Genomic DNA, 18,668 nt, shown 5'->3' with positions numbered 1-18,668 from the left:
AGCCCACTGAATAGGGTATTCTGAAAAGGATTGCCAGGCAGTGTCTAGAGGCTCACTGAAATATGAGATCCTGAGTTTATGATGCTGTGAATCCACAGAATTTTGTTATTTTTGTTCTCCCACTGTTTAGCAACCTGGGTGTCGTTATATGGAAAATCAGGCTAGTGTACTGATCAGGTTTATGGGTTTCGTAGGCTACTCTGGCAGGGTTATTAAGGGTACTGGCAAAGAAGTTAAAGTGAGAGATCAAAATACTGGATATGTTGACAGAAGTAAAGATGGAGGTGTTTACATACGGGAGAAGTGATTAAAGGATGAAAGGCTGATTCAGCTGAACAAGTCTGGGAGTACAACTGTGTGAATAAGCTGAAAAGTGGGGAGTTTATGAGCTCAGAGATGATAATGACACACAGGCCCTGAGCCTGTGACATTGAGCAGAGGTAGAGTTTGCGGGTAAATGAGGGCGCTGAGAAACATGGGGGCTGGCATACCGAATAAGTAAGCAGACACCCTTAGGACAGGTGCAGGGTTTGCACGGGGAGAAAGACTGTCCCCCAGAGTTAGTTGGTGAGGGGTTTGCCAGTGGGAGGCTGGTAAATGACAGTAGAGAAGGTGTTTGAAGCTTAATGGCAGAAGTCTCACAAGAGGGGTTGCAATGTGAGTGGAGTCCTTGACTACAGACAGTGTTGGGTTTTGATGTGGGGTTGGGGGGAGGTTCCCGTGGCTTCTGTTGTGTGAGGACTAGTGAGTGTGGGAAATGGGGGAGGGGAGACTCCACCTAGGTGATAAAGGAGAGTCCCTGTCATCAGGAAAAGAATATCAGGTTTCACTTAAGGACAGAAGGTAAAAGAAATGTCCCAACAAACAGACCGTGGCTGGAGGATTCATTGACTGGAATTACAGGTTCCAGAGGGCACACACTTTAGGGGAAACCATTGTGGGAGTCTGGGTACGTGCTAAACAATCACAGGACACTGTTGGTGGCAGCAGTCCCTCGGAGCTGTGCGAGGCTTGTTCTGGGTACACTGAGGCTGGTGCCTGGGGTTTCTTTTGGCTCAGAACCTGAAATCTGGGAATGGAGGGCAGCCATTAAACCTCCACCCCCTCCAGGGGAGTGCCCCACCGGCAACAGCGTGCTGCTGGCTTTGGTGGACCCTCCGCGGTGCTGGGCTTTGGAATTTGATAGGCTATATTCTCTTAAGCCTCAGTGGGAATTTTAACCTTTGGAGCTACCTCAGCTCTAAGCTACAATGCCCATTTTTTTTCCCCCTGGATTGTACCGTATGGTATCTTTTTGTCACGCTCAGTTACTCTGTACCTCTCCTCAGCAAGGATCTGACATTTCATTGCTCTTAATTTTGGTTCTTCTTATCTAGTAAGACTCTACTACTCTGGTAACCCATATCCTCATTACTTGAGATTTTATCTGGAGTCGGGACTCCATTTTCTGTCACTGTCTGCAGAGCTAACAATTTTCCAAATGCTGCAGTAACGATTCTTTATCAATTCCCTGTTTGCATTCACGCTCCTGACAAGGCACAGGTTTTCAAAGAAGGCAGCTTTTCATGAACTACTGTGCCAGGAGAACCACGTCTTTGTTAGATGATGGAGAGGTGGTTAGAGACTCAGACTCCCAGCCAACTAGAGATCATCTACTTTGAACGGGACCCCCATTGTGTCTCCCCCCACTCTTTTAAGAAGGAGGACATTGAGTTAGTCAGGAAGGTGGCACCAGAATCTGGGGCTTATGGGTTCTAATCCATTACACTTGTTATGCTTCTAACTATGGTATGGGAGTACCTCGGTAAAGAGAAAATTTCGTATAAGTTCCCTAAATAACGTCTAAAAATGCCTTATCTTTTTCCATTTTTAGGAAGAAGTAAGTCGAATTTGGGGTGGACACCTCTTCATCTGGCATGCTATTTTGGACATAGAGAAGTGGTCCAGGATCTGTTAAAGGTATGTATATGGCTCTATTTTTTTTCTTCTNGTGTTCTCCCTTCTTTTTGGCTTCTCTGTTCCTATCTTTCTTCCTGCTTTTTCTTTTTCTCTCTCTCCCTCTCTTTTTTTTTTTTTTTTTTTTTTGAGAGCAAGCAAGCACATGCACAAGTCGGGGAGGAATAGCAGAAAAGGAGGGGATAGACTCCTGAGCAGGCTCCATGCTCACTACAGAGCCTCATGCAGGGCTCTAGCCCACAATCTGTGAGATCATGACCTGAGCTGAAATCAGGAGTTGGACACTTAACCAACTAAGCCACCCAGGCGACCCTATGGCTCTAATTTTTAAATGAATAAATATTGCTGTTATGGGAATTCTGAAAGTCTTAGAAAAGCCAAGTGACCATAATGGCTTATTTAAAGCAACAGCTCATCACTAACACACTTATTTGTTCTTTGCGAAGTACGTGAATTAGGTTACCTTATGATTAATTACAATTCTGTTTGCTTAGTCATTTGATTTTTGTATTACTGATTTTTTTAAATTACAAAAATGGATGTATGAATTAATGTGAAGATATTATTAGTGTTTAACATAACAGTTAAAAAAATAACCAAAGCACATCTTAAATGATTCAAAAATGATGTCAGAATCTCTTAGTGAGCACCATATGATTTAAGACCTCACATTTTTCAATTCTATAATTTTTTTCACATATTGGTATTTCTGAAATTATGTCTTCAAATTTAATTAGTAAACTTTACATTAAAATAGTGGCATCTTTTTCCTTCCTGAGAACCTATTAAATTGATGGAGAAAATATGGTGTTTTTAAAAAATATTTATTTTTGAGAGAAAGAGAAACAGAGGGAGAAAGAGGATCCCATGCTGGCTCTGTGAATGGATCCTGATGTGGGGCTTGACCTCACAACTGTGAGATCATGACCTGAGGAAATCACAAGTCAGATGCCTAATCCACTGAGCCACCCAGGTGCCCCCAAAATGTGGTGTTTCATTCAGACCGTTCTCTTTTCAGTATTTGGATTTCTAAAGTAGAGTGGAAGTCTATAGATTTTTAAAGAAAAGTAGCTTTTTACTCTTCTACCTCTCAGGCAGACTTTTACCTTTCAGGAAGCTTTATTGTTTTACTGTGAATTAAATCGAATGTTAGCAGTGACAACCAATCAATATTAACAATGATTTTAATTTTGAAGTGTTTAATATATTTTGGGGCTCCTCGCTGACTCAGTCTTTAGAGCATGCAACTCTTGATCTCAGGGTTGTAAATTTGAGTCCCACGTTGGGTGTAGAAATTAAAAATAAAATCTTTGAAAAAAAGAGAAATACTTAATATTTCACGGCCCATGGAAGATGTCTTAAGTTCTCATGTTTGTCAGGCTGGTGCTGAAGTGAATGTATTGAATGACATGGGAGACACACCGCTTCATCGAGCTGCCTTCACGGGACGAAAGGTGAGAGCATTCCATGTTCAGTGTTGCAAGTGGAGTATTTGGACAAGAAGTCGCCTGTGTTTTATGACCCTGAATAGCAACTGAGAAAAGCCACAACAAATACATACACCAGCTCTATGGGTCAAAAGGCCAGAGGCTCTTAGAATGGACAACAAGGTCAGGTACTTCCACTCTGGCCTCCCGGTAGGGACTCCTTCTGTCCCTTCTTGTGTCCTTCAGGGATGGGGAACCTCCCTGAAGAAAGGAACCTTGTTCCTTTTCTTATAAAAACCTCTCCATTGAGAGATAATTAGATCTTGCATGAAACTCACCTACTGTAAGTGCACATTTCACTGATTCTTGGTGCATTTACACAGTTGTATAGCCATCACCACAATCCAGTTTTAGAACATTTCCATCAGCTCAGTTTCCTTATACCTGTTTGTGTTCATTTGCTGCTGCTTTCCCACACCTCAGACTACCACTGATTGGCTTTCTATCTCTAGGATATTGGTCTTTTCAAGAAATTTCTTTTGAAATGAAATCATACAAACTTTGTATCTGGCTTCTTTAATATGATATTACTGGAGTTTATCAATGCTGTAGCATCCATGTATCAGTAATTTCTTCCTTTTCGAGGCTGAAGAACATTCTGTTTTATGGCTATACCACATTTTTTTCATCCTTACAGTTTACTGAAAGGACTCTTCCTATTGTATTGCCTTGGCACCCTTGTTGAAATGTGAACATAAATGTGAAGTTTACTTCTAGACTTTCTGTTCTCCTCCTTTGACCTATGTCTATCATTATGTCAGTACTATACCCTCTTTGTTGCAGTAGCTTTATAATTAAATTTTGATATTGAGTAGTCTGAGTTTTCCAACAGTGACTTATAATATTTTAGCTATTTTCAGTCAAAAGTTTGCTTTTCTGTATAAATTTTAGGGTCCTATTCTACAAAAACACCTGTTGGAATTTTTATTGAGGTTGTGTTGTCTAGAATCTTAGACCCATTTGGGAAGAATGGCCGCTTTAACAATATTGAGTCTTCCAATCCATGAATGTAAAATGCCTGTCCTTTTATTTAGATCCTTAATTTCTCTCAGCAGTGTTTTGAAATTTTCAATGTACAGATCTTCTATTCCTGTTGAATTTTTTTGTAGGCATTATATTCTTTTTGATGCTATTTTGAATGGAATTTTTCTTTAAATTTCCTTTTCTGACTTCTGTTGCAATTATATAGAAAGACAAGTTGTTTTTTGTTGTTGATCTGTATCCTGTGTACTTGCTGAACTTCTTTATTCTAGTAGATTTTTGTAAATACCATAGCATGGTCTACAGTGGATCTTATCATCTGCAAATGAAGACAAATGTACTTCTTCCTTTCCAGGAAGGAAGATACTTTCTCCCCCCCTAAACCCCCACTCTTTATTTTACTAGGTCCTAGTATACTATTGAATAAATACAATGAGAGCGTAAATCCTTGTTGTTTGATCCTAGGGGAATAGTATCTCGTCTTTTACCAGTAAGTATGGTGTTAAGTTTCTCTTAGATCCTCCTTATTAGGTTGAGGAATTGCTACTGTATTTCTGGTTCTTGAAAGTTTTTTTTTTTTTATCATCAATAGATGTCAAATGCTATTCCTCTGTCTTTTAGAATGATCATGTGATTTTTTTCATTAGTCTTAATATAGCATATTACATTAATTGATTTGGAGATCTTAAGCATTCCTGTGTAAATATCAGACAATAATTGTTTTTATGTGTTGCTGAATTCTGTTTGCTAATACTTTAAGGATTTTTTGGGTCTGTATTCATGAGAGATCCTGCTCTAGATTTCTTTTCTTGAAATGTGTTTATTTGGCTTTGGTAATGGGTAATTCTGGCCTTATTTATAGAAGGAGATGGAATATGTTCCTTTCTTCTGTTTTCTGAAATAGTTTGTGAAGGACTGGCTTTGCTACTTCTTTAACTATTTGATAGAATTCACCAGGTAAGCCATCTGTGCTTGGACTTTCTGTGTAGGAAGATTTTAAATTATTGAAACAACTTAATTACTTGATGTAGATCTGTTCCAATTTTTTATTTCTTACTGAGTCCATTTTGGTTATTTTGCCTTTCTGGGTATTTTTCCATTTCAGCTAAATTAGCTGGCATAAAATTATTAATATTCTCCTATTGTTTTCATATCTGCTAGGTTGGAAATAATAGGCCTTATTTTATTTGTTTTTGCTAATTTGTTTATTTTTCCATTGGTTTGGCTAAAGATTTGTCAATTTTGTTGATCTTTTTAAAAAATTTTTTAATGTTTAGTTTTGAGAGAGAGACAGAGAGACAGAGTGTGAACAGGGGAGGGGCAGAGAGACAGGGAGATACAGAATCCAAAGCAGGCTTCAGGCTCTGAGCTTTCAGCACAGAGCCCAACATGGGGCTTGAACTCATAAACTGAGAGATGAACTGAACTGAAGTCAGATGCTCAATTGACTAAAGCATCCAGGTGCCTCACTTTGTTCTTTTCTAGTATAGGCACTTAAAGCTATACATTTTCATTTTAGCTGCGTAAAATACATTTTGACATGTTGTGTGTTTGTTTTCATTCATTTTAAGATACTTTCCTAATTTTTTTTTTGTGATTTCTTCTTTGCCCATAGGTTTACAAGTATTTCTGACACATATTTGGAATTTTCCAAATTTCTTAGTATCATTGATTTCTAATTTAATTTCCCTTATGGTCACATAACATACTTTGAATTATTTATTGAAAAATGTAACATTCTTTTAAAACCTATTGGGAATTAATCTGTGACATAGCACTTGATCTGTCCTGGAGAATGTTCCTTGAGTGCTTGAAAATAATGTATATTCTGCTGTTTTGGGGTGGAGTATTCCATAAATGTCCATTGGGTTAGTGAATAAGCTTGTTCACATTTTTTATCCTTAACTGATTTTGTGTCTTTTATCAAATATTGAGAATGTGGTATTGAAGTCTAGCTAGAATTCTGTCAGTTTCTGCTTCATGAATCTTTGGACTCTGTTGGGTCTATATCTATAATGGGGTTATATGGAATATATTATATGACATATACCTTCCTCATGTATTGACTTTTTTATCATTACAAAATGTCTTTACCTTCAGTAGTATTTCCTGTCATAAAGTTTATTTTGTTTTATGTTAATAGAGCTAGTCTAGCTGTCTCATGGTTATTGGTTGTGTTGTATATCTTGTCCACTCCTTTCATTTTCTACTTCTCTGTATCTTCGAATATAATGTTTCTTGTAGACAGCTTACAGTTATGTGAGGTTTTTTAGTATAGTTGACACACAATGTTACATTCCTTTCAGGTGTACAACTTAGTGACTTGATGGGTTTATTGTACATTTTGCTCTGTTCACTGCAGGTGTAGCTACCATCTGTCCCATTACATCACTAATACAGTATCATTGTGTTCCTTATCCTCTGCTTTTCATTTCAATGACTTATTCATTCAATAACTGGAGGCCTGTATCTCCCTCTCCCCTTCACCCATTTTACCCACCCCCACCCGCCTCCCCACCAGCAGTCATCAGTTCTCTGTATTTACAGTTCTGATGCTGTTTTTTGTTTGTTCGTTCATTTTGTTAGACTCCATTTATGAGAGGAGTCATATGATATTTGTCTTTCTCAGTCTAATTTATTTCACTTAGCATAATACCCTCCAGGTCCAAAGATGTTGTCTCAAATGGCATGATCACATCCTTTTTACAGCTGTGTACTTTGTGTGTGTGTGTGTGTGTGTGTGTGTGTGTGTGTGTGTATTACATCTTCCTTATCCATTCTTCTACCGATAGGCACTTGGGTTGCTTCCATGTCTTGATTATTGTAAATAATGCTGCAGTAAACATAGGGTACATCTTTTCAAGTTAGTGTTTTCATTTTCCCTGGGTAAATTCCCAGTAGTGGAATTATTGGATCATATGGTATTGCTATTTTTAATTTTTTGAGAAACCTCCATAGTGTTTTCCACAGTGGCTGTACCAATTTACATTTCCACCAACAGTGCATGGGGGCTCCTTTTATCCACATCCTTGGCACCACTTGTTTGTTTTTTTTATTTTAGCCAGTCTGGCAGGTGTCAGGGGATTATCTTAATGTGGTTTTGATCTGCATTTCCCTGATGATGAGTGATGTTGAACATCTTTTCATGTGTCTGTTGGCCACGTTTTCAGTTGTGTGGTTTTTATCTAGTCTGATGGTTTCTGCCTTTTGATTTAGTGTTCAGTCTATTCACAATAACAATTTTGGATTTACATCTTTGATATTATATTTTTTCTATATGTCTCAGTTTTTTGTTTGTTCCTCCTTTACTGCCTTCTTTTGTGTTACACAGCTATTCTTTAGTGTAAAATTTTAATTTTTCTGGATATTAAACTTTTTAAAACATTTTAAACAGCTTTACACTCTTTATCTGCTAAATTTAACATAGCCCACTGAAAGTGAATTTCTCGTATCCGCATTTTCCTCATTATAGGTATCTTGTTTTTTTGTATGTCTCACACATTTTTATTCAAAATTGGACAATTTTTTCCTTAAATAGTTTATTGTCAAGTTGATTTCCATATAACACCCAGTGCTCATCCCCACAAGTTCCGTCCTCCATGCCCATCACTCCCCTTCCTGTCTCCCCCATTCCTATTAGCCCTCAGTTTGTTCTCAACATTCAACAGTCTCTCATGGTTTGCCTCCCTCCCTCTCCCCAGCTATGTTTCCCCTTCTCCCCCATGGTCCTCCGTTAAGTCCTCCTAATCCACTTATACGTGCAAACATATGGTATCTGTCCTTCTCTGTCTGACTTATTTCGCTCAGCATAACACCCTCAAGTTCCTTCCATGTTGCTACACATGGCCAGATTTCATTCTTTCTCATTGCCACGTAGTATTCCATTGTACAGATAAACCACATCTTCTTGATCCATTTGTCCGCTGATGGACATTTAGGCTCTTTCCATGTTTTAGCTATTGTTGGGAGTGCTGCTGTGAACATTGGGGTACATATGCCCCTAAAATTGGAAAATTTTTAAAAGTCTTTTTTAAGTTTATTTTGAGAAAGAGTGAGCAGGGGAAGGGGCGGGGGGGGCGGTGGGGAGAGAGAGAGAGAGAGAGAGAGAGAGAGAGAGAGAGAGAGAGAGAGAATCCCAAGCAGGTTCTGCATTGTCAGTGTGGAGCCTGACCAGGACTCAAATCTATGAACCATGAGATCATAACCTGAGCCAAAACCAAAAGTAAGGCGCTTAACCCACTGAGCCACCCAGGTGCCCCCAAAATTGGACATTTTTTATAATGCATTTTAGCAACTCTGAATTCTGACTTGTCTCCCTTCAGGTTATTTTTTCCATTTTAATTAACTTGTCTTTACTTGTGAGTTCTGGAATATGCCTGACCTGATATCTCTGCTCTTTGTTAAAAAATTGTTTTAATATTTCAGCATTGTTTCTGTTAGTGACTGAATGTGTCCCCCTAAAATTCATATGTGGAAATTCTGTCCCCACAATGTGATCCAGTTAGGAGATGGAGGTAGGTGGGTGCTGGATAGGAATGGCCTGTGGCTTCAACGCTAACAACACCTGATGATCTTGCCTGACCTTCTAGTTCCTTTTGAGTTGCCTCTCAGTTTGTTTGTCTTAACTGAATATCCAGCACCATGAAACGATTTAGTTTTGTTCATTTTTATACTCATTCTTCAGGATGACTGTTCTCTGATCTTTTCTTTCTTTTTTTTTTTAAATGTTTTATTTATTTCTAGGAGAGAGAGAGAGAGAGACAACCTGAGCAGGGGAGGGTCAGAGAGAGAGGGAGTCACAGACTGAAACAGGCTCCAGGCTCTGAGCTGGCAGTCAGCACAGAGCCCGATGCGGGGCTCGAACCCATGAACCACGAGATCGTGACCTAAGCGAAAGTCGGACGCTTAACCTACTAAGCCACCCAGGCACCCCTCTCTGATCTTTTCATACATCCGTAGACAAAAATCGCTTCCCCCCTTTTTCCTGATTTTTTTTTTTTTTTGGATTACTTGAATGATCTGGTAAATTAACTATGATAGAGTGTTTGATTACTGACCATAGTTTAATATCCCTAAAGGTTATTTTAAAATCCTACACTAGGAGGATTTATGTACATTTATCACAAGTTAATGAGTTTATCATAGTTCACATTTCTTAATGTGTGAACACTGAGCCACCCAGGCGCCCCCTGCTGGTGTTTTATAATAAAAATTAATATACCAGAATTTTAAGATGTATTTAGTAGTCCTTTATTTTTCAAATGCAGTTAGCATTCTGAATTTTTTATATCTTTATGATAAGTGTAAAATGGGGATACAATCAATATAGTAAATAATGGGATTGTGGTACTGAACCTTGTGTTGACTACTGTTTTCTAGCAGAGCTGAGAATACAGTTAAAATACATGCTTCCTGGGGCACATGGGTGGCTCTGTGGGTTAAGCATCTGACTTTGGCTCAGGTCATGATCTTGAGGTTCGTGAGTTTGAGTCCTGCATTGGGCTCTGTGCTGACAGCTCAGAGCCTGGAACCTGCTTTGGATTCTGTGTCTCTGTCTCTTTCTGTCCCCACCCCACCCCCAAATAAATACAAATTTTTTTTTAAAATACATGCTTCCTATGTTCTGTGTCTTAGGAACTGTGTATCGGTCACCACCTGGCATATAGAAGATACATATAATCCTCGGGTTATTATAAGTTTATCTGTCTTGTTCAAGATCCCATCTTTCATGCGTATATATTAAGTGCCTACTATATATAAGTTATTATACAGATGACTTGGTAGTATCATCTCATTTAATAGAGAATGACAGCCCTGTAGGCATAAACATTGCTATTTCTTATAAGGTGGTTTCCCAGAAAGCCAGCTGAGCTGGAGATCAGTGTGCAGCAGAACAGTGGGAGTGCTGTGGGATCACGCTGTGGCAGGGAGGGAAGGAAGCAGGAGTGGGCAGAGGCTGAAGTCCAGCGGTGTCGCACTCTTACAGGACGCCTCAGCCAACTGTGGGGAGCTCTGCAGAAACATGACCTTTCAGAACTGTCCCACTCGGTGGTGAGGGAGCTCAACATTGGTGATGTCAGTCAGTGGATACAGGCTGCCCTGGGAAGGGACGTGACCTTGCACAAGGCAGCTGAGACGATCCCTGGGGTGACTAAAGTAACAGCTGTGTCTTGGTCACTCCCCGCATCTAGGCAAATAAGTCCCTTATTCTTCAGGGCGAGTCTGGGTGGTGCAACACAGCTGAGGCCATATCCCACCCTTTATTCTGTTCAGATTCACTTCTTCTTACACTTCTGGGAGCAGCCCCTTCTGGGTCCCAGTGGCAGGAGGAAGGAATAGTGTGGCACACCGCAGTCATTGTTGCTGTAGTTGGCCTTTTGGCCACAACTGAATCCTTTTCTCCCTCCTCTGCTGTCCATTCTAGATACACCCTACCCTTGGCTGGCACCAAGCCATGATCTTCATGGCTTACCTGGTACTGTGACTCAGGCCCTCATCACTGGAGGTTTGCGAAGGTCATGCCCTTCCTAAGCTTGTGGTTGCTACCCTCATTCATTTACTGTCAAAACTAGATTAGGGAATACCAAGAGACACCTATATGTATCCTCTGCAGGCTAGACATGCACCTCCGTTTCCCCACTGTGTGCAGTCCTCCTTTCTTCTGATGTTCAAGTTCAGTTACCTCTGCTAAAATGGTGACTCTTCTTACCTCCTGGCCTTTGGTAGAGAAGCCAGTTGTTCAGGCAGCCTCTCTCCTCTCTCAGCCTTGGAGCACAGCATTACCCTCAGCTGTGGATGCTGCTGCCCAGAGCAGGAAGAAACCAGTCAGCCATTGTACTTCCTTCTCTGTTTTGGGAAGTGCAAGATGGAATAATTCCTTCTTCCCTTGGAAGACAGTGTCCTGGCATTACCCAGACCACTGAACTCCTAAAAAGTTACTGACATCGCATAGTCTCTGAATTCTTCCCAAGATTTATTTCTCACTCCCTAGAGCATCATGTCTTACTGAGGCTTTCAATATTCTTTCCTCTTCTTGTTCATCTGGTTCTATTAACATGTCATTGATAAAGTGGAAAGTGTGATGTTCTGAGGGATGGCCAAATGGCTCTGGGGCAAAACTGTACATGTATCCTGTTGTCTGTGGGAATGCAAACAATTCTGATAGGAAAAGAGAAGACTACATTTGTCAGATTAGTTGCTGCGTAATATGTCCTTAAGTAGTAGTAACTTGCTGTAGCAGAGGTAGCATTTCTGTCAGAGTGGCTGTACCTGGGGCTATTTGAGTTTCTGCAGATCCACTGCAGTCCTCCACATTCCTCTGGTTTTTGCAGTGTCAGACTGGTGAATTAAATGGAAATTTGATATGGGACCATCACCCCTGCATTTTGAGGTTTAAGAGTGGCACTAATTTCTCCCATTTCTCTCCATATGGGATATTAGTTTTGATTTATCTTGGCCAGGGGTTGGGGAGGGCAGCTTTAGAGCCATCCATTTGGCTCTTACACTGTAGACCAAGGTAACGGTGTGAGACTTTGCCAGCAACTGTGTCTATTCCAGTTATGTGTTCATAGACTGGGGGAGTGACTATTGGATGCGGTTGTGGACCCAGTGTATGCACTGTGAGCCAGACCTGGGCCAAGCTTTCCTTTATCATCTCACTCTCATGTCTGCCCCCTTACTAAGGGGACAGATGACACTTTGGGTCTCTTGATACCAGTGTCAGCTTGGACCTTATACCTAACAATTCTTGAAATGTTTGGATATTCCCTTTTCCCCAGTGTAGTAAATTGAGTGAAAGGCCATTGGTACCCTTGGGAATAGTCTAGGAAATTCATGGGTGTGTAGATTTGGTTTGGTGTTGCAAAGTCTTTCATTCCAGAATCGGGTCTCTCCTTTAAGAGTTTTCAGTCCAAAATTGATTGAAGTCCAGAAAACTGGACAAGGTGTCATGACTTCTTCAGTGACCGTCTTCAGCTTCTGATCATTCATCATCATGACTTTTTTTGATGGTACAAATTAAGTTTTTACTTGGATGCTTCCTAGCACCATGGACAAAGCGGTGGCCCCCTCTAGGTGTCAAAATGCCAGAAATGCCATTGCAGACAGTAGAAGGTTTTAAATAAAAAGGCTTGCTAGATTGGACATAGCATGTAAGATCATACCAGGTCATTTTGTGCCTGGAAGGCCCTAGAGGATATATCAGTTATCAAAACAGGAAGAAATGACCAGTGGTGGAACAAGCACCAGCATCACCGAGAAACTTAAGAATTATCCTCTCAAGTTTAGGACTGCCATTAGGAAGTGCCATTGCAGACCTGGTTCACTGATGGTGGGGTATGTGGGCTGAGGGTCATGTCCTAGGACCCTGAAACAGTAGAGGCCTGGAGGTGGCACTTAAACATCAGAAGCCAGGATGCAATTATAGTAATGAGCAGTGAGTTTAGAGGGGCATGGTCAGGAGGACTGGCCTGCAGAGAGTTCTGGAAATAGCTAACAACATGGCATTCAAATTACATGGGCATAGCAGATACTGCTTTTGTCTCTATTTTTTTTATTTTTGCTACATGGAGAAACTAGTGCTTCATACAAATTCTTCAGTAACTTATTACACATTTGTTAGACTGACCCACTGGGTGCTCAGTTGTTTTTCTTTTTTCGCTCCCATCCTTCTCTCTTCCCCTTTTTTTTTAATTTTGTCTTTTTTTTTTTTTTTTGTCATGGGTCAGTAGAAATTAGCCAAACATTATCTTCAGGTTTACTGATCTTACCTGACCTTTGCCCTGATGTCTACTGATACCATTGAAGAAGGCATTCCTTATTTCTCTTACTCTGATTTTTATTTCTGGCATTTTCCTTTAACTCTTCTTATAGTTTGCACTTCTCAGTTGAAATTCTCTCACTATGTCTGTAGTCCACCTTTTCCACTTTTTAATGTAATCCTAGTTATTTTAAATTCTCTATCTGATTGTTTGAACATCTTGGTCATTTCTGTGTCATTCCGTTGACAACTTTGTCTCTTGACATTGGATTGCTGTTTCCTGCTGTTTGTGTGTCTGGTAACATTATAGGACATTAAACAATATATATAAGCTATTGGAGACAGAGGTACATAGTGTTGGGCCTTGAAATGAGCATACCTCTTCTTAGTTGTGCAAGGTCCAGTCAGTCTAGTCTGGAGTAGGTCTGAGGCTGGGTATAGTTGTTGCCATGGTTACCTTCTGCGCACCACCGGCTTCAAAGCTCTATTTCCAAAGTAAGTATTGCCTCTGCGTAAGATGCGGGCAGATTTCTCTGGAGGGTTGTTATTTTTGTTTTTGTTTTTTGGGTGTTCCTGCTTTGCGCTAAGCTTTAGGCCTTCCTAGTGTGCCTTGTGCCTCAGAGCACGTATTTGTCCACGCTGTTGTTTCTCCCCCATGAACTGACGACTTTTGATTGTTCTCAGTACTTGCTAGTCTCCGGGGTGAGAAGAGGGGATGGAGTGAGTTCTGTTGTCCTGGTCCAGCCTCCATCTTAGGCCTGGTGTCCCCCTTTAAGGGACAGGGATTTCTTAGATGGTTGTCAATCAGTGACCCTGCTCCTACTGGAAAGGTATTGGACCTTCAGTGGTATGGATCGTTGATTGTTTCCTGTCCTTCTCCTTGGCTGAGAGGATCTTCACTGTACCCTGTGGGTGAGAGATTGGCTGACCTTCCCACCGCAGTGTTGTTCCTTAAGGAATAACCTGAGGAGGAGAGGCTTGCCTGGGGCTTTACACCTTTTCTGCAGCTATGGCAGCCGCCCTCCTCCAGGGAGGGAGGGAAAGGTGCTTTCTGGTTACCTGCCTGAACCTTCATCCCCCCGCCTAGCCCCCCTTTTCTTTCTTTTAAAGCACCAGGCGGAGGTCCTTGGGGAAGAGCCTGCAGGTAGGGTCAAGCTTCCCTTATACCTGTGGCCCATGGAAGTTCTCTTGCTAGCCTTTCAGCCTGTAGCATTTCGTTAAAAATTTCAGCTAAAGTCTTTTATCTGCCTGTTTGCCAGTCCTGATCTTACTATAGCAGGTGAGCCAGTGCTTACTTTGGGGTGATTTCCTTAGATTCCAGACTATAGGCATATCTCAGGGAGATTGTGGGCTTGTTTCCAGACAATCAATAAAGCAAATATCACAACAGAGTAAGTCAAATGAATATTTTGGTATCCTAGTGCATATAAAGTTTACATGTACATGGTAGTATGTTAAGTATGTGATAGCATTATGTTTAACAAAACAATGTATGTACTTTAATTAAAAATACTTTATGGCTAACCATCATCCAAAGTTTTAACGAGGGTCTTGCCTCCATGTCGATGGTGTTTGCCAAAGGTAGGGGTGGCTGTGGCAATTTCTTAAAATAAGATGACCGCAGTTTGCCACGTGGACCAGCTCTTCCTTTCACGAACCATTTCTCTGTAGCATTGTGGCTATTTGGTAGCACTTTACCCATAGTAGATCTTCTTTCAAAATTAGAGTCCGTCTTCTCAAACCCTGACATCAACTTAATTTATGTAATACTCTGACTTTTGTTATTTCAACAGTCTTCAAAGCATTTTCACTAGGAGTAGATTCTGTCTCAAGAAACCACTTTCTTTGCTCATCCATAAGGAGCAACTTCTCATCTGTTAAAGTTTAATCATGAGATTGCAATCCAGTCACGTCCTCAGACTCCACTTCTAATTCTAGTTCTCTTGCTGTTTCCACCACATCTGCAGAGACTTCCTCCACGGAAGTCTGGAACCCCTCAAAGGGTGGGAATCAACTTCTTCCAAACTCCACAAATGTTGATAGTATTTTCACTTCTCTTGAATCATGAATGTTCTTAGCAGCATTTAGAATGGTGAATCTTTTCCAGAAGTTTTCCAGGTTACTTTGCTCAGATCTATGAGAGCGATCACTTTGGCAGCTGTGGTCTTCTGAAATGTGTTGTTTAAGTCAGGAGACTTAGAAGTTTGAAAATGCTCCTTGATCCATGGGCTGCAGAATGGATGTTGTGTTGGCAGGCATGAAAACAACATTCATCTCACTCTATATACGCGTCAAAGCTCTGGGGTAACCAGGTGCATGGTCAGTGGGCAGTAATATTTTGAAAGGAATCTTTTTTTTCTGAGCAGTAGGCCTCAACAGTGGCCTTAAAATATTTGGTCCACCATTTGTAAACAGATGTGGTATCATCTGGGCTTCGTTGTTTCTAGAGCACAGGCAGAGTAGATTAAGCATTATTCCTATAGGCTCTAGGAATTTTGGAATGCTGTTTGAACATTGGCTTCACTAGCTGCAGTCCCCAGCTGCAGTGGTCCCTAACAAGAGAGTCCATCTGTCCTCTGAAGCTTTGAGGCCAAGCATGGACTTCTCTCTAGCAGTCCTAGCTGGCATCTTCTTCCAAAATAAGGCTGTTTCATCTAGATTAGATATCACTTGTTTAGTGCAACCACCTTTAGTAGAGATCTAGCTAGATCTCCTGGATAACTTGCTGCAGCTTCTGCATCAGCACTTGCTGCTTCCCCTTGCACTTTGATGTTCTGGAGACGGCGTCTTTCCTTAAACCTCATGAATCACCCTCTGCTGGCTTCAGACGTTTCTTCTGCAGCTTCCTCACCTCTCTCAGCCTTCGTAGAGCCGAAGAAAGTTAGGGCCTTGCTCTTGATTAGGCTTTGGCTTAAGGGAATGTTGTGGCTGGTTTGATCTATCCAGACCACTCAGACTTTGTCCATGTTACCAATAGGGCTGTTTCGCATTTTTTTTTTTTTTTTGAATCATTCATGTGTTCACTGGAGTAGCCCTTTTAATTTGCTTCAAGAACTTTTCCTTTGTACTTACAACTTGGCTGTTTAGCCTGAGAACCTGGCCTTCAGCCTGACTTAGCTGTGGACATGCCTTCTTCACTAAGTTTAATCATTTCTGACTTTTGATTTATTTATTTTAATGTTTTATTTATTTCTGAGAGAGACCGACAACATGAGCAAGTGAGGGTCAGAGAGAGAGGGAGACACAGAATCCAAAACAGGCTCCAGGCTTTGAGCTAGCTGTCAGCACAGAGCCTGACGCGGGGCTCGAACCCACAAACTGTGAGATCATGACCTGAGCCGATGTCGGACGCTTAACCGACTGAGCCACCCAGGCGCCCCCTGACTTTTGATTTAAAGTGAGAGACCTAGGACTCTTCCTTTCACTTGAATGAACATTTAGAGGTCATCATAGAGTTACTAATTGGCCTAGTTTCAATATTGTGTCTCCAGGACGTGGGAGGCCTGAGGAGAGGGAGCTGGGGAACGGCCGGTCCCTGGAGCAATCAGAACACACACATTTATTGATAAGTTTCTTGTCTACTGTGGACGCGGTCCATGGTGCCCCGAAGTAATTACAATCGTAACTTTAAAGATCAGTGATCACAGATTATTATAACAAATACAATGATAACAAAAAGGTTTGAAATAATGCAAGAATTAGCAAAATGTGACACAGAAACACCAAGTAAGTAAATGCTGTTGGAAAATGGTTCTGATGGACTTGTTCAATGCAAGGTTGCCACAAACCTTCAGTTAGTGTAAAAAAAAAAAAAAAAAATTATAATAAAATTAAACAGGATCAGCAAAGTACAATAAAATGAGGGAGTCCTGTAGTTGGTCGCCATGCCACCTTGGTTCTGTGAGTTCAGCAGAGTAGTTTTGTAGATTATCTGGTTTTTTTTCCCTTTTTGAAAAAAATTAATTTTTTTAACGTTTATCTTTGAGAGAGCGTGACGGAGCATGAGCTGGGCAGGGGCAGATAGATAGACAGACAGAGAATCCAAAACAGACTCCAGACTCAGCTGTCAGCACAGAGCCTGACGCAGGGCTAAACTCACAAACAGTGTCACGACTTGAGCTAAAGTTGGACGCTTAACTAAGCCATCCAGGCTCCCTGAAAAAAATATTTAAGTTTCTTTTTTTTTTTGAGAGAGAGCATGTAAGCAGGGTAGAGGCAGAGAGGTGAGGAGAGAAAATCCCAAGCAGGCTTCTCACTGTTAGTGCCAAGCTAGATGCAGGGCTTGATCTGAAATCAAGAGTCAGATGCTTAACTGATTGAGCCACTCAGGCACCCCTCTAGTTTTTATTTATTCAGTTAGTTAGTTACTTAGTTATTTTTTATTAGAGGGGGTTTGATGCACTTTCCAGCTTCTAAATCCCAGGTGAAATCTGCCAAGTCCTAGTTAATTTATGAAACAGGCTTTTCTTGTAACTTCAGAGACTGTGCTAATACTTAAGTGTTTAGTTAAGTGGGTCATGTGTCTATGCCTTACATGGATCAGTTAGTATTTAGCATATCTTAGGGATCTTTAAGATGTTGCGAATTGCTTCTTAAAAAATCTGCGTGTGGCTATGCATGTGTATTTCTATATTCAGTTTTATCTTTTTGGAATTCCAGTTGATCAGATCAAAGACCTCCATGATTGATTCTCTAATTCTTTTATCTTTTTTTCACCTATATTCACTCCCTTTTAGGTATCTTCCCCTCCCCTATTTTTATGAGAGAGATCTTCCTATCTTTCTATTGAGTATTTGCTATTATTTTTTGAGTCCTTTATTTTTCTCCGAATGTTGCTCTTTTTTGTAGTGTTCTTTTTTTTTCTTCTGTATGTTCATTTCTTGTTTAATAAGAAAATATTTAATTTTTCTGAGGATATTTTAGTTCTTCTTAAGGTTTTCTTCATTTTTGTTTCCAGTTTTGTTTTTCCCCTTACCTCTCTTGATTTTTGTCCTTTGTGCCAGTCACATCTCAAATCTCGATTGTAATTGGCTATTATTTCACATTTAAGAGTGATACCTCTCAAAACTTAAACAGGTTCAGTAAGCATGAGTAGGACTTTTTGACTTGTGGGCTTCATTGTAGGGTGAACTTTGTTAAATTTGTATAGTAGTCTGTGGTGTGTTTTCATATAAGTGTATATAACACACCTTGACCTCAGTGCCTCAGACTTCCCATCTTTAAAAAGAGGTGTTATAATACTACCTGCCTCATAGGATTTTTGTGAAAATAAAAAAAAAAAATTTTAATGTTTTATTTATTTCTAAGAGAGAGAGAGAGACAGTGTGAGCAAGGGGGTCAGAGAGAGAGAGTCACAGACTCTGAAACAGGCTCCAGGCTCTGAGCTGGCAGTCAGCACAGAGCCCGATGCGGGGCTCGAACCCACAAACCGCGAGATCATGAACTAAGCGAAAGTCGGACGCTTAACTGACTAAGCCACCTGGGCA

At 40.6% G+C, this 18,668-nt stretch overlaps 1 protein-coding gene across 3 annotated transcripts in view; it reads left to right on the top strand.

Moving 5' to 3' along the window:
• OSBPL1A (oxysterol binding protein like 1A) overlaps positions 1–18,668 on the top strand; it is a 241,841-nt gene that overhangs the window by 22,855 nt on the left and 200,318 nt on the right. For all 3 annotated transcript variants that reach the window (XM_077778061.1, XM_077778060.1, XM_077778059.1), the window contains 2 exons: positions 1,874–1,959; positions 3,336–3,410. In XM_077778061.1, the coding sequence (XP_077634187.1) occupies positions 1,874–1,959; positions 3,336–3,410 (161 nt within the window). The remainder of the gene's footprint in view (positions 1–1,873; positions 1,960–3,335; positions 3,411–18,668) is intronic.

This window comes from Crocuta crocuta, unplaced genomic scaffold (genome assembly GCF_008692635.1).
Source record: "Crocuta crocuta isolate KB4526 unplaced genomic scaffold, BGI_CrCroc_1.0 scaffold26, whole genome shotgun sequence".
Lineage (NCBI taxonomy): Eukaryota > Metazoa > Chordata > Mammalia > Carnivora > Hyaenidae > Crocuta > Crocuta crocuta.
This window is presented reverse-complemented; position numbering and strand designations above follow the sequence as displayed.